At 35.3% G+C, this 16,999-nt stretch overlaps 1 protein-coding gene across 1 annotated transcript in view; it reads left to right on the top strand.

Moving 5' to 3' along the window:
- EPHA6 (EPH receptor A6) overlaps positions 1 to 16,999 on the top strand; it is a 475,355-nt gene that overhangs the window by 24,930 nt on the left and 433,426 nt on the right. The window contains exon 2 of the mRNA XM_070750196.1: positions 4,675 to 4,739. Coding sequence (XP_070606297.1) covers positions 4,675 to 4,739 — 65 coding nt within the window. The remainder of the gene's footprint in view (positions 1 to 4,674; positions 4,740 to 16,999) is intronic.

Consider the following 16,999-nt stretch of genomic DNA (forward strand, 5'->3'; position numbering starts at 1 on the left):
TATTTTTAGTCAATTCAGAGAATAACTTCAGAAGTACTAAAAGGCACACAAAGAAGATCAGTTTCCATTGCCCAGAAATGTATTTTATGCTGCATAAAGAAAACCACCAAGGTTCTGAAATTTATATATAACTTAGTTCAGAGATCAAACCCATAATAGCATAAGAAATCACAGAAAGTAACCAGTTGGAAGGGAAATTGAAGAACACCTAATCCAACCCTCCCCAATGTGGTTATCCACTTCTACTGCATCTCCATCGGATAGTCACCTAGCTATTGTTAAAACACCTTCTGCAGCAGACATTCCATCAATTCCAAAAGCAGGAACTTTACACAAGGGACTTAGCATTTCTTTCAGAAGTGAAAAATATATTTGCCTGAAAGGTTGATGGAGTCTGATCCTAACAACATTTATCGAAGCACCATTGTTAGAAAGTTCTTCAGTACAAGGAGATGGATTGGGGGATTTCCAGAACTAGCATTTTGCCAATCATCAGGATCAAGGATGAGAAAGTGAGGTGAGACAGGGAAAAGCTGCTGAGTGAATCAAGAAAGTGGGTCAGGGCTTCCATTGTCTGACTCTCTAGGACATTTGCCTTTGTATCTCAGATGTCTCATTTCATGGGCTCTTTGCAGATCAGCAATGATGTGGGGGAAGAGGTTCGATAATACAGCAAGAAACAGTGAAAGTAACTCCTCTTTTTTTCAGATGTCAAGGAAAATAGATTTTCTAGTTGCTTCGGATTAGGAATTTACAATACTGTAGACTAGTATTGTAAATTCCTTTACAATACTAGTGTACAGGACTTACTTGGGATAAAATCTAATGACTCTGAGATTATTAAAGGCGGGTAAAAACCCTCCCAAATCTACAAAAGCATTTTACTGGTTGCTGCGATTTATTATGTCATTTGTTTGTAGGGAGCTATTACTTAAATGCTTCTCTAGAATACATTTGGCATTTTGGTGAGATTTATTCAGGGTGTCCTGCCTAACTCAGTATTTTCCTTATCATGTTTTAGCTGTCAGATTCATATGTATTTTTATTTTTCATTTATTAATTTTTTTGTAAAAAAAATACACAAGTGCATTGTTTACAGTGAAAATCATTTTAAAACACTTGGGGATTGGGGATAAAAGTGGTTTCTAAAGCAAAGCTGATCATCGGAGAGAGAAGCAAGGAGAAAAGTAGGTGAAGTATAGAAGATCATTTAACTCGCTAGCATCATGTTACGGTTGAAAAACAGTTCCTTAAAGCACAGCTGATTGTCAGAGGGAGCAGCAATGAGAAAAGTAGGCAAAGCATGGAAGATTAGTTCACTTGCTAATACCTCATTAGGGCTGGGAAAAAAAGCTTCAAAAAAGCTACATTCGGAGTGTAAGACACAATCAAATTTCCAGCCTCTTTTAGTGGGCGGGGGGGCGGGAATTGTGTCTTATACTCCCAAAAATATGGTAAGCTACCAACGTCTCTGCAAAATTCCAATAGTAATGTTTAATTTTTCACACAATGAAACAAGAAACCTCCCTTGCTCAAGTCCAATCCTTGCTCAATCAGGAAACACTATACCATTCCAGACAAATGGTTGTCAAGTCTTTTCTTAAAAACTTCCAGACTTCTGACTCATTGTTATAATTGTCAAGAAAATTCTCCTTAATTCTAGATTGGTTTTTTCCTTGATTAGTTTCTATCCATTGCCTTTTGTTTTGCTTTCAGATACTTGGGAGAATAGGTTGGCCTCCTCTTCTTTGTAGCAACCCCTTAGATATTGAACCTACAACATAGGTGTTGTCCTAGATGCATGTCGCTCATAGCTATGAAAAGCTTTGCTCTGCTATGACTAATCCATCAGTTGTAATTCTTTCTGGAGCATAAGATATTGGCAATAGCTTTCCAACATTTATTATTTTACCTATAGAATCAGTTACTGCAATGTATTATATATAGTGCTGATTTAGATTTCAGCATTTATGATTACCATTAAAAATACTGGTTTTGGGGAGGGGTTAAGTCCTTTATGTCTTGATAGCTGAATGATTCACAACTTCCCCTTCAAAAAAAAATTAACTCATCTCATGCATTTGTTTTGACTGTTTTTGTGTTATTCCTCAAGGTCAAGGAGGTGGCCAAACCCTCTTTCAATTTATGCTCTGTCCTTACCTTAGTCAAGGAAATAAGACTGGCCTATCTGCTGGTGTCTAGAAGGGCAGTTAAAATTGTGCTCTTTCCTATTTAATGACTGAATCTGGTTGTAATTATTGTTGAGAAGATTCAAAACATCCTACATACTGTGTAGCTAAGTGTGGTCTTATTATTTAACAGAATAATTAATATGTTATTTATTCACAAATGGTAGGAAAAAGACCATATTTTCTTGATAACATTATAACATTTATAAGTTTAACATAAATCTCAGAATCTGTATCCTGTAAAATGCAAGCTATATTTTATGCTACTTATTCGTATACATTATATTCAAATACAGAGAAGGTTGTATCAACAGCATGTGGGTGTTTAATGCCTAGAGTTCTCTAGAAGAGAACCTATGAAGCATTATTCACTTCTTGTTATTATTCCATATAAAAGATCAAGATTAGAGTTATAGTATGTGCTATTTTTGTGGTACAGTTAAGTATTTCCACTTGAAAGAAATATGAACTAAACATGAATCTCATTAAATATCAAATTTCTACAAATATAAAGCACAGAGGACTTTCAGACATCACCTTAACACAAAACAGTTTTCCTGTAAATATTATAGCATGCTGCTGCTCCTTTCTGCTAGCATTTATAGGAACATTTAATTTAATATATTCCACCAATTTCCACATTTTTATTCAGATAAACAAAAGCCTTCTGAAATATTCTACACTGCTTCTACAAATATCACATTGCTTTTGAATACATCAAAAACCAGTATTTACCTTTAAATAAAAGTATGATAAATTATGTTTTCATTATTTACTTATTTAGCTTGTAGGGGCTGTTTCTGATTTCCAATTTTGGGCATATGTAATTCTGGCTGCTGTCATTATATGAAGTATAATGTATTAATCATTTTTGTCTATATTTCTTTTTATAATCCCCAACAAAACAATTCTGGTTTTAATTCAAACTTTTGTTCCATAATTTCCTCTATTCATTTTTGAATTTTTCTCCTTTTTTTTTTTTTTTTGCCTCTAGGCACATCCATCACATGTGGCAGTAGGTCCTTTGATTGTATTTACATTTCCAACATAGAAACATAGGAGATTGACGGCAGAAAAAGACCTCATGGTCCATCTAGTCTGCCCTTATACTATTTCTTGTATTTTATCTTAGGATGGATATATGTTTATCCCAGACATGTTTAAACTCAGTTACTGTGGATTTACCAACCATGTCTGCTGGAAGTTTGTTCCAAGTATCTACTACTCTTTCAGTAAAAGTACATGGGGCTACCTTTGAAAAGTGTTCGGAAACTTCAGATCGTGCAGAATGCAGCTGCGAGAGCAGTCATGGGCTTACCTAGGTATGCCCATGTTTCACCATCACTCCGCAGCCTGCATTGGCTGCCGATCAATTTCCGGTCACAATTCAAAGTGTTGGTTATGACCTTTAAAGCCCTTCATGGCACTGGACCAGAATATCTCCGAGACCGCCTCCTGCCGCACGAATCCCAGCGACTGATTAGGTCCCACAGAGTGGGCCTTCTCTGGGTCCCGTCAACTAAACAATGTCGGTTGGCGGGCCCCAGGGGAAGAGCCTTCTCTGTGGTGGCACCGACTCTCTGAACCAACTCCCCCCAGAGATTAGAACTGCCCCTACTCTTCCTGCCTTCCGTAAACTCCTTAAAACCCACCTTTGCCGTCAGGCATGGGGGAATTGAAACACCTCCCCCGGGCATGTTCAATTTATACATGGTATGCTTGTGTGTGTGTCTGTTAGTATATGGGGTTCTTTTAAATCTTTAAATATTTTAATGTTATTTGGATTATTTATGATTTGTTCTATCTTGTTGTGAGCCGCCCCGAGTCTTCGGAGAGGGGCGGCATACAAATCTAAATAATAAATAAATAAATAAAATAAATAAAATAATATTTCTCGTGTTACTTCTAATCTTTCCCCCAACTAACATCAGATTGTGCCCCCTTGTTGTTGTGTTCACTTTCCTATTAAAAACACTTCTCTCCTGAACCTTATTTAACATATTTAAATGTTTTGATCATGTCCCCCCTTTCCCTTCTGTACTCCAGACTATTCAGATTGCATTCATTAAGTCTTTGGTGATAAGTTTTATGCTTAAGACCTTCCACCATTTTTGTAGCCCGTCTTTGGACCCGTTCAATTTTATCAATATCTTTTTGTAGATGAGGTCTCATTTTGCTGTTATATTTGAGGACATTTTTGCCAATCTGTGTTCATTTCTATACACAAGTTATTAAAGATTCCTGCGCCAAAAAAGCATTTTAAAATATCCTAGAGAGGTTTGCATATTTGACAATCTATAAACAAGATTGTTAAAATTATGTTTATTAAGAGTTTAAATGGAAAATATATATTTTAAGATATCCATTTTCATGAAATGTTGCCTAATGCAACATAGAAAAATATAGTAATTTTATAAAGTTGTGTAGCTTGCTAATTAAATTGCTTAAAGCATATTCTTAATTAACTTTATTTATTTATTTCTAGTTGTATTGCTTGATACAACCACTGCAATTGGAGAGCTGGGATGGAAAACCTATCCTCTAAATGGGGTAAGTCAATCATCGTAGGTTTCATTGGCTATTTTGGAATGTATCCTATGTGCATTGAAATATACATTGTACTCTGTATATTTAATTGAATTGGAAACTGCATTTTAGTTAATATTTCTAAAAAAAAAACCTGCACAAGAAGAAGCATGTACTTATATTGTGGAAGTGATGTGCCTGTGTCTGGAGGTTGTTAGGGTCTGGATAGATGCCAACAGGCTCAAATTTAACCCCGACAAGACGGAGTGGCTGTGGGTACTGCCTCCCAAGGACAAGAATTCTGTCCATCATCACCAGGGGAAGAATTATTGACACCCCCCCCCCCCCAGAGAGGGTTCGAACTTGGGCATCTTCCTCGATCCACAGCTGACCTTAGAACATCATCTTTCAGCTATGGCGAGGGGGGTGTTTGCCCAGGTTCACCTGGTGCACCAGTTGTGGCCCTACCTAGATAGGGAGTCTCTGCTCATGGTCACTCATGCTCTTATCACCTCGAGGTTCGACTACTGAAATACAAATTGTGCAAAACACAATTGCACAACAGTCATGGGCTTGCCCAGACACGTTGCATTGGCTGCCTATTGGTTTCTGGACTCAATTCAAAGTGTTGGTTATGACCTATAAAGCCTATAGGGCATGGGACCAGAATACCTCTGAGACCACCTTCTGCTGCATGAATCCCAGCAAGAGGTCAGGTCCCACTCTCCTATGGGGAGAGCCTTCTCTGTGGGGGCCATGGTCATCTGGAATTAGTTTCCCCCCTGAGATTTGTACTGCCCCCCCCCTTTTTCGCCTTCCATAAGAGTCTTAAGACTCATTTATGCTGCCAGGCTTGGGGCCATTAGATTCTTGTCTCCTGGCTAATGAATGTATAGAGAGAATGTTGAGTGAATGGGATGAGTGTTTTTTATGGGGTTTTTTGGGTTTTAGATTTTTAATTAATTAATTGGATCCAAGATATTATATATTGTTTGTTATATGATGTGAGCCACCCTGAGTCCTCAGAGAGGGACAGCATAGAAATCCAATTAATAAGTAAAATAAATAAGCATACAAAATGTCACAAATAATTAAAAACCTTTCATGGTTTATTTATGAATAGTTATGGACTTACATAGTAAGTCAACTTTTAAGTATGAATATCTTTTTAAAATGCCTTTTGATAATTGTGGAAAAGGTTTTCTGTTTAAAAAATAATATGAATGAAATTCAATGAAATCCTTCTGATCATATTTGACCTGTAAGTTGTAACTGATGTTCAAAATATAAATATTTTCCATAATACTGTTTTGGAAGCATTAATACTATTTGGAGAATAGAGCCTAATATTTAACTATGGAATTTATAAGTGAGTAAACGCAAGCTATTCACAGTAATGAAAGCCCTAGCTACTTATGCAATACTCAGCTGTTGGAATCTAGCCAAATATTCATTCTTCTAAATTTAGAAATTTAGAATAATGAATATAATAATTGTTGGAAGTATGTTGTAAAGTTCTCGTGTTGATAATACCTGTTGTATTTCTTATAAGGTGCTGCATTCCTGTGTCTAAAATACAGTATATCAGGAGGTGATACAGGTGAAAACAATAGAATGTCATGGTCAATGACAATGACATATGGTAGCACTATAGAATGTTACCAGTCAGTTAGCAGAAGAGATGCGATGAAGAGAGGGACAGGGAGATTAACTTTATAAATTACAATATCGTTTCTGTCAAATCTAAATTTGTTCCCTTTTCATATGGGAACCTATAATAAGGAATCAGTCACTAACTCATTTCACATGGTCTCAGACTTCTTATTTTTCCATTTCAGAAATTCTGGACTGTAATAATTGTCACACTGTTCATTTGACTGAAATATGATCCTAAGAAAGATATTTAAAGCAGATTTAATGGATCAAAGGCAACAGGTTTCGAAAACAAGTCAAAATCCATTATGCATGTTCTAAATACAGGTTTCTATAGCTGAAGTAAGCTGATTCCTTATAATAAGATAAAGTTGAGGACAAATATAAAAAATAAATAAGATTTTAGCCATTATGCTTAGCCAGTTCACTTCAGTGCATTGAATGAACTTGGATATTTCAACTATTAATTAGGAATCCATATATTTAAACATTTAATCCATTCTATTGATTAGCTTCTAAGAACACTTTAATTTAAGATACCTCATTGTCAATGTATAATTTATTTTTATATGTTGCATCTTCAATGCTGAGTACTTGTTTTTGAGATAATATACACACAAACATACACACATACAGTATATGTGTTTGGGTATGCATACAAAGATACACACACAAAACAGTGCAAAAATTTCTACTTTTCATACTCTACCAACAATATGATATACATTCCATTTAATTATGGAGAGATTATGAAGGCGATTTTCCTTCATTTAAAAAAAAATCATTTCACTAAAAAGACTAGAAGCGTTAAAATAAGTAAGTTTTATTACTGGGCAACTTTGTTCTAGAAAGATAAATGATACTTCCTTAATACTATAATATATACTTTAAATATCTACCCTGAATATAGGGTTCCAGGGGTTTTTTTTTTTAGTTTATGGATTATATTTTTCAGAGTTTTACAATCCTTATATCTCTATAATCTTGGGTAACATTTATATTTACTGTACTGTATATTTCCTGTATGAAAAGGACTATTTTTTTCTTGTTTAATTCAGAATTTTATTTGCCTTGAAAATAAGGAGAAAATTTTGAGTGAGCAAGATATAATAATAAATAAAATAAATAAATAACTTATAGTATATTTAAATTATATTTATCCACTGTATTTCTGTTAAGATTGCTTGGACAAGGAGAGTTACAACATTACACATTTTAATATATTATTACAGCCAAACGTAGCACATCCTGGGGTCATTCACAGATATCAGAGTTTTGTGTTACTGTAGCATGCTGATAATGTCACTATCCTTTCAAAATTCTGGTTCAGTAGTATGCTTATATGTATTCATGAATTGATTTATGTATTACGGACTGTGCCAAACATAGTCAAAATTATTTAAACCAATAATGGAATATACTCTAGGAAACCAGCTGTGTGGTCCATTTATGCTCTGCTTCTCTGTAACAATGATGAATTTTTTAATAAAGCTTTTATGTGCTTTAGACTTTTTCCATTATTCTATGTAATATGACAAGCAGAACTCCAACACTGAATACTGAATGTTTACCGTTTACCGTTTAAAATTTTTAAATACCTCTGTTTTATCCCTAGAGACCCAGATAATATTTAAGAGAATAAAAAACAACAAATTTAATAAAAAAACTACTGTATTTTTGGAGTATAAGACACACCTTTTTACCCCCCAAAAGAGGGTGAAAACTTGGTTATGTCTTATACACTTAATGTAGCCCCACCCACCTGTATCCTTTGGCCTCTGCCTCCCAGCAATTTACTTCCTTACAGCAAACAGAACAGAGCCTGTTAAGTCAAGCAACTCATTATCAGCTTCCTGACCCTCAGCTGATTTGAGGCTGCAGCCATGTGCTAAACTGAAGGTGAAACTAGCTGCAAGGAGGCAAATTTCTGAGAGAGGGGGGCAGATTTTTATTTTCTGCTGAACTGGATGCAAAGAGTTAACTATAGTCGATAACTAGAAATGTCTGTAGAATGTTCAAATTATTAGACTTAATTTTAAAGACTGCTTTATTATTGTTCTAGACAACAAAATGAAGAAGCTTTTTAAAATAAATGCTTGATCTAAAGAGGCCCAGTGCTATTGTATCTTCTTTTAAATAGCAGAGAATAATTATACTTCCAGAAAGCCACATCAATTTTAACAACATCTGTACAAGTATAGTCTAAAATGTATCAGTGTCCTAATTTAGTATTAAGATAAGGCAGCTGAGTTAAACCTTGATTTAGTCATGTCTGGAGTAGATGTATTTAAATAATTGGGAGAAGTTAGTGTTACTACATTTAAGAAAACATATAATAATAATAATAATAATAATAATAATAATAATAATAATAATATATTAGATTTGTATGCCGCCCCTCTCCGAAGACTCGGGGCGGCTCACAACAAGCAATAAAACAACATTGAACAGGCACAAATCTAATATTAAGAAAAAACTAAAAACCCTATCAATTTAAAAAAACCAAACAGCACATACATACCAAACATAAATTATAATAAGCCTGGGGGAAAGGTGTCTCAAATGTGGCATTAATATACTGTCATAATGTACATTTTTCCAATTCTTTGCTATTTCTATGGGTCAGGCACATGTGCACAGAAATACACAACAAACGGTGTATATAATCTGTGCTGTTTGCTGGGAGACAGAGGCAGAATTTTTTTCACTTGTTTTTCTCCCCCAAAACTAAGGTGTGCATCTTATACTCCGAAAAATACACTACATTCAAATATGCAAATATACTGTGGAGCATGTCTTTCCTGCTGAATTTAATAGGATAGGTAGGCACTATTGAGGAGAAATAGTCCTGTTAGTAACCCAGCATGAAGATAAGAAGGGTTTTTAAGATAACCACCAGCAACTTGTATTGCATTCAGAAGCACACTTGTAAATAATGCAGGTCATAGAGCAGAGATGTCATGTGTGTCAAATAATTAGCACGGAGAGGGGCGGCATACAAATCTAAATAATAAATAATAAATAATAAATGACTCACACTACACCAGTCAAAATGTCTGCATAATCTTGTGCAGCCCATAAAAAGCACTGACTAAGCCATGACTGAGTGGAGTCCAGGAACAGGCACCAATATTGCAAAATGTAAAGCTTGCAAAAGCCCTCTCAACCAAAGTTACCAGTTCTTTTTTGAGCAGGAACCATGAGTTCAGGAGAACTCCTAGATTTGTGCACAGGATCAGTTTGGAGAAATCCATTCAAAACATGAGATGGAAATATCCCAGAGCCAAGAACTTCTTAAACCTAAAACAACTTGGTCTCACTAGGGTTAAAGCAAAGCCTATGAACTGGTTTTTAAATTTAGAAAGTAGGGAAAGATAAAACTGTCTAATTCTGTCAATATCTAAGAGTTGCTTTTTTCAGATTTGCCCATTGCCAACTGCAGCCATTTGCCAACTGCAGCCTAAGGTTGGGGATAAAAGTGGTTTCTAAACACAGCTGATCATCAGAGAGAGAGAAGCAATGAGAAAAGCAGGTGAACTATAGAAGATCACTTCACTCGCTAACATCTTGTTAGGGTTGAAAAACAGCTGCTAAAGCACAGCTGATTGTCAGAGGGAGCAGCAATGAGAAAAGTAGGCAAAGCACGGAAGATCAGTTCACTTGCTAATACCTCATTAGGGCTGGAAAAAAAGCTTCAAAAAAGCTACATTTGGAGTGTAAGACACACCCGAATTTCCAGCCTCTTTTATTAGGGGCATTGTGTTTTATACTCCAAAAAAGACGGTAAGCTACCAACTTCTCTGCAAAATTACAATGGTAATGTTTAATTTTTCATACAATGAAACAAGAAACCTGCCTTGCTCAAGTCCAACCTTTGCTCAAGCAGGAAACTCTATATTATTTCAGACAAATGGTTGTCCAATATCTTCTTTAAAACTACCAGACGTCTGATTCGTTGTTTTAATTGTCAAGAAATTTCTTCTTTATTCTAGATTGGTTCTCTCCTTGATTAGTTTCCATCCACTGCCTTTTGTTTTGCTTTCAGATACTTTGGAGAATAGGTTCGACTCCTCTTCTTTGTAGCAACCCTTTAAATATTGAACCTACAATACCTAAAGCAACTTGGTCTCACTAGGGTTAAAGCAAAGCCTATGGACTGGTTTTTAAATTTAGAAAGTAGGGAAAGATAAAACTGTCCAAGTCTGTCAATATCTAAGAGTTGCTTTTTTCAGATTTGCCAACTGCAGCCATTTCTAAGTAGCCAGAGTAAGACTACACATTAACCTCCAGGATGGCTTTTGTAATTATTGGTCTTGGCACAAAATTGGCACATCATACAAACACACATAGCATAGCTAAGGGGCAAGTACAAGTGCACTAGAGTGCCTTCCGTCCCCTGTCCTATTGCTGTCCTATATCTCTTCTTCTATTCTTTCATTGATATGTTCTATTACTATACCTTCTTTTCTATTCTTTCTTAGATATATTTTACTATGAGTATCTCTTCTATAACCTTCATCATGTATTTTACTATGTATATATAGATATATACCCACTAAAACCCTCATTGTGTATTGGACAAAATAAATAAATAAAATAAATAAATAAAACATAAGTTTAATTTTTCTTTATCCAGCATGTGAAAATGGGCAGAGAAAGAAGACCACTGGTTATTCAAAAATAAAAATATTCAGACTTTTGTGGTTACTATTATCATTAAGGATTTTATTGGGTAGGGCAGATTTACGGCTAAAAGAAGCAAGATCTTCTGAACTTCAATGAAGAGTCTGTTCATAGGGCAGTCACTGTGGTGTTTGTTTGTGTGTGTATGTGTGTGTGTGTGTTTATAGGTCTAGAGCAGTAAAGCACCATCTGTCAATGTGCATAATAATTGCTTAGCTATCGATTCTTCTTAAATATCTTTGCATTTGATTTCCATTAAATATAAGCTATATAAATATGTTTAAATGATTTGCTAACATGGCATTACCAGAACATTTTTGATAATTATCAGCATAAAGGTGATTAGTCACGATTAGTTCTGCAGGAATTCCACATAGGAGGAAAAAGGACTTGAATCTAGAAATCTAAAAAGATGGAAAGATGTTGCTGAAAACAATGCAGCAGTAGCCCGGATATTATTATAGTGTACATTCCTTTCCTTTATATTTCAAAACAGTTAAATTACCCAAATGCTGGAATCAAATGCATTGCAGATCTGTTTAAATAATTGAATTACATGTATAACTTTGCTCTATTTTGAAGAATTAACAATTGTAAACTTATTTAAGTTTATACATGAAAAAAATGAAACTTTCTGCTAAAAGATTTGACATCAGATTTAAAAACATTAGGTGTCAGATGCACCTTTTTATTATAGGCACTTGTCTAAAAAAAGAAGAAAGAAGTATTCTCAGATATGGTAACACTTGTTTCTTTCCTCTGCTTTCAATAACTATGTAACAGCAGATTTCAAACTACCATTGTAGCCTTTTCTCCACAGAATATTCACTGTAGGCAGCCAGCCTATTACTATTTTACTATTACTATTACTTCACATGATTTTGCATGCAGTTCAATGATTTGTCATCCCCCCCTACCATTTTGTAAGAATATTCAATATGTTTAGGGTAAGTCTCTGCCAAGTTATTTGTCATGGGAAATACAAAAATCAGAAAATAGTTTCATGAAAAGTGCGTAAATAGTAGGCATTGATGAAGCCATTTGAAAAAGAAAAGAGGAGAGAGAGAGAGAAAGAGGGAGAGATTAGAAATATTAGACATTAGAAAAGTGCATGAATACTGTAGTAGGCATTGGTGAAGCCATTTGAAAAAGAAAAGAGAAGACAGAAAGAGAGAGAAAGAAAGAGAGAAATTAGAAACATTAGACATTAGAGATACTTTATGAGAAGAACCCTCCACTCCTCTACCCACCTTACGCAACCAGACTTAGAAAGCCTACAACTATGTCACCTTTGACATGACCTAGGCATATCTGTTACAACATCCTTCCTGTCAATGATGACTTCAGCTTCAACCACAATAATACATGAGCACACAACAGATACAAACTCAAAGCAAACTGTTCCAAATTGATTGTAGAAAATGCGACTTTAGCAACAGAGTGGTTAATGCCTGAAACTCACTACCTCACTATGTGATTTTGTCACTTAACCCCCAAAACTTTACCCTTAGACTGTCCTCTGTTGACCTCACCCGATTCCTAAGAGATCAGTAAGCGGCGTGCATAAGTGCACCAGTGTGCTTACCATACCTGTCCAATTGTTCTGTCCTATCAGTACCCATGTACTGTATGTAAATTATGTTATATCTATGAATTACTTGACTAAATAAATAAAATAAAATAAAATATGGATTTATCACAAAATCATGTATATCCACTAGCAGCTCAGGATAAAATTGCTTCACCAGGCAATGGCCAGTTGCTAAAGAGGAGGGGCATGCCAGACACTGGAGCAAATCAGCTGGAAATATTTTTAGAACAGAACAAAGCATCCATTCTAAAGGGATAAATATAGCTTGGATCCATAAACAGATTGGAATAAAATTATGTAAAATATAGAGGCAGTGCATTTACAATGGGCTGGGACAAAGCTAATATAATCCATTCTTTTACCTGCACTGTAGACAAGACAAGAAACATGAGTCTACCAATGCTATATTTCAAGTGCAGTCTGTCCATCCGTCCTTCCATCTGTCTGTCTGTTACATCCATATATTTTCAATCGGATTAGAATTGGGTCCCATATTGCATTAACCCATTGTCTCGTTTAAACTATGCATTTTTAAATAAACAGGAACCTCTAAGTCATAAACTATAGTTGAGCTTTAGAATCTATCATGTTCTTCTTCTTCCTTCTGACAATCCTAGATGCTTTGACTACTGCCATTGAGTGTCTTCCATTCTGATCCAATGGTAAGGATGTTCCTTCTTGATAGCAAAGAGATTTCCAGAACAAACTATCAAACCTAACACAGAGAAAAAAATATGTCAATGTCAAAAATATGTCATCACATGTATCTGGTAGACTCGATAAAGATATTTACAAAATATAGTCAGTCTGAATGGTTTTCTTTATTAAAAAGGTTTTTATCTTGCCACCCACAGCCCAGACATATTTAAAATATGGAGATGGTTGTCATATGTAATACACAGCCAGCATTGGTCAGAAATTCCTACAGCTCTTTTAATGTTGCTTACCAGCAACATTAAAGGAATTGTAGGAATGTCTGCCAATACTGGCTATAATAAGCAACATTAGAGGCCTCTTAGCAGCAGCCTCTGCAAACAAGTTTATCCTTGCTTTTTCATCAATTTTGTAGGAACATCCCGTTCTTGGTAATGTTACTGTTATGCCACAGTTTCTCCACTTGATGATTGTCTTCAGTGTGTTCACCCAACTTACACCTTCTAACAAGAAGTCCCTTTGATGCTGCATAATCCCTTTGCGGATTTTATAATCTTTATAATCTTTTTGAAGAACATGTTTTTTGCTGTAAGAAGCAACTGAGTAAATGTCAGAAAAGTTCTACTAGAACAGCTGAACTTTATACAGGCTTGATCAGAGTCACTTTAATAGATGGCAGGTGTTTAGCGATTACTATTTAATATCAGTTTGAATGTTTTTTGATTAATTCTGAACACAACCACGTCTCCATTTATAAGAGGGTGCAAACACTTATACAACCACATTATTTTAGTTTTTTATCTTTATTTTTAACCCTAAACAATTTAGCTTGTTTTTCAATTGAATTGTACAGATTATTACATTAAAGATGTAAAGAATTCTGAAGTGATTTATCTTGGTCTGATTTTTTACATCTCAATAACCTGGCATTTTACTAGGGGTGTATTGTATAGACTTTCTATATCCAAATGTATATATTTTATGATTGCTCAGACTTTCTATATCCAACTGTAGTCTTTGGAGAAGGGCGGCATACAAATCTAATAAATAATAATAGTAGTAGTAGTAGTAGTAGTAGTAATAATAATAATAATAATAATAATAATAATAATAATAATAATAATCTGCAACGTCTCTGGCATAAGCCCGTGAAAGTGGTCCCAGTGGTACTTGGCACACTGGGTGCAGTGCCAAAGGATCTCAGCGGACATTTGAAAACCATTGGAATTAACAAAATCTCCATCTGTCAATTGCAAAAGGCCGCTTTGCTGGGATCAGCAAACATAATTCGCCACTACATCACGCAGTCCTAGGTACTTGGGAAGCGCCCGACTGGTGATGAAATACGAAATCCAGCATAGTGATCTCGTTTGCTGTGTTGTACTGACATAATAATAATAATAATAATAATAATAATAATAATAATAATAATAATAAAAATAATAAAAATAATAATAATAATAATAATAATAATAATAATAATAATAATATTCTGTGATTGCTCAAACTTTCCTCCAGAAACAGTTTAAAAAATAAATAGTAGAAGCGACTTTGGCATTCTCCAGGAAACCTCACACCTCACAATTTTTGCATACCCCAAAATCTCCATTAAATAAAGTATCAAATAATAGATTGCTTCCTCCCCCCCCCAAAAAAAAATTTATTAAACAACCCCATCTATCTGAAATGAAGGGGAGAGAGATTTTACCTGTGTTTTGTTCCTAATGAAGCAAGGGTAGTTGAAAGTGCAAAAAGTCATAAATTGCAAATGGTAAAAAGCAGGAAGGCTATTATTAAAATAACTTTGTCTACCACCATTTCAAAAGTGATTGCTCCCATTTAGGTGAATTTACATTTGCATTCTTATAGTCAAGGCTATAGTTACAAAGGAAAAGGGCAGCAAACTTGCCTTAATTTTCAAATGCATTCTGAGTCTGGAAATCACACAGTGCTACTGTTAAGGAGAATTTCTTGGGAATCTCTCAACTCATCAGTATGCTCTGTTTACCTTTTGATATGCACACCTGGGTCTGAAACGTATCTAATTAGAGCACATCTGCACTGAAGAGTTGAGCGCGAGCGTCCCGGATTGTATGGCTATGCAAGACTCCTGAGTACATGTAATCCCAGTGATTGCAGCTTTTGTAAATGCTTCCTTGTCAGTTAGCAAGCTTCCAATGAAATTAACCACAGATGTAATTACTTCACTTCAGAAGTGTATTTCATTCCCCAGAGAGATTTTCTAAAGCTTTGAATAATTTCCAGTTGCTGATTTATTTATTTATTTGTTTAAAAAACAAGTTTGATGAAGGAATGCATGCTTCTAAATTTGTCATTTTATAGAGCTTGTTGAATGGGCAAGTGGTGGCTATTGGCTTATTTATTTATTTATTTATGTATTTATTTATTTACTTATTTACTTACTTACTTACTTACTTACTTACTTACTTACTTACTTACTTACTTACTTACTTACTTACTTACTTATTTTGTCTAATACATAATACACATTGAAAAGAAAGATATGTAATAATATATGTAAAGAAAAGAATAGAAGAAAAGATATAAAAGTATAGGTGAACATATTTGAAAGATAGAAAAGATAAATGAGATAAGGAGAGACAATTGGACAGGGGACGGAAGGCACACTGGTGCACTTATGCACGCCCCTTACTGACCTCTAAGGCAGTGTTTTTCAACCAGTGTGCTGTGGCACACTAGTGTGCCGCGAGACATGGTCAGGTGTGCCGTGAAGAAGGAAGCTCAGGTTCCGGTCTCACAACTTTTTGCTGAGAGAGAGAGAGAAAGAAAGCAAGAGAGAGAGAAAGAGTGAGAGAGAGAAAGCAAGAGAGAGAAAGAAAAGAGAGAAAGAGAGAGAAGACAAGAGTGAGAGAGAAAGAAAGCAAGAGAGACAGAGAGAAAGAGCGAGAAAGAAAGAAAGAGAGAAAGAAAGAGAGAAAAAAGGAGAGGAAGGGAGAGAGAGAGAGAAATGAGCAAAAGGGAGGAAAAAAGAGAAATGAGAAAATGATTGAGACAGAGAATGAGAGGAAAAAGAGAGAAACAAAAGAGAGAGAAAGAAGTGACTCTTGATTTAAAGCATATGATAAAAAGCACCCAAAGAATAAGAGAGAAAAAAACCCCATTCCTAACCTGTTTATGGAAATGGTTCAAGAGTGTGTATATATACACACACACACAAGGGGGGAGGAGACAGGGATGGAAAAAGAGAGGAGAGTGTCTTAGGGTGTCATTTTGTGTCATTTTGATTGGTGGTGTGCCCCAGGATTTTGTAAATGTAAAAAATGTGCCGTGGGTCAAAAAAGGTTGAAAATCACTGCTCTAAGGAACCTGGAGAGGTCAATCGTGGATAGTCTAAGGGGAAAATATTTGGGGTTAGGGGTTGACACTACTGAGTCAGGTAATGAGTTCCACGCTTCGACAACTCGGTTGCTGAAGTCATATTTTTTACAGTCAAGTTTGGAGCGGTTAATATTAAGTTTGAATCTGTTGCGTGCTCTTAAGTTGTTGCGATTGAAGCTGAAATAGTCATTGACAGGTAGAACGTTGCAGCATATGATCTTGTGGGCAATACTTAGATCATGTTTTAGGCGACGTAGTTCTAAGCTTTCTAGACCTAGGATTGATAGTCTGCTTTCGAAGGGTATTCTGTTTTGAGTGGAGGAGTGAAGGGCTCTTCTGGTGA

This window comes from Erythrolamprus reginae, chromosome 4 (assembly GCF_031021105.1).
Source record: "Erythrolamprus reginae isolate rEryReg1 chromosome 4, rEryReg1.hap1, whole genome shotgun sequence".
NCBI classification, from domain to species: domain Eukaryota; kingdom Metazoa; phylum Chordata; class Lepidosauria; order Squamata; family Dipsadidae; genus Erythrolamprus; species Erythrolamprus reginae.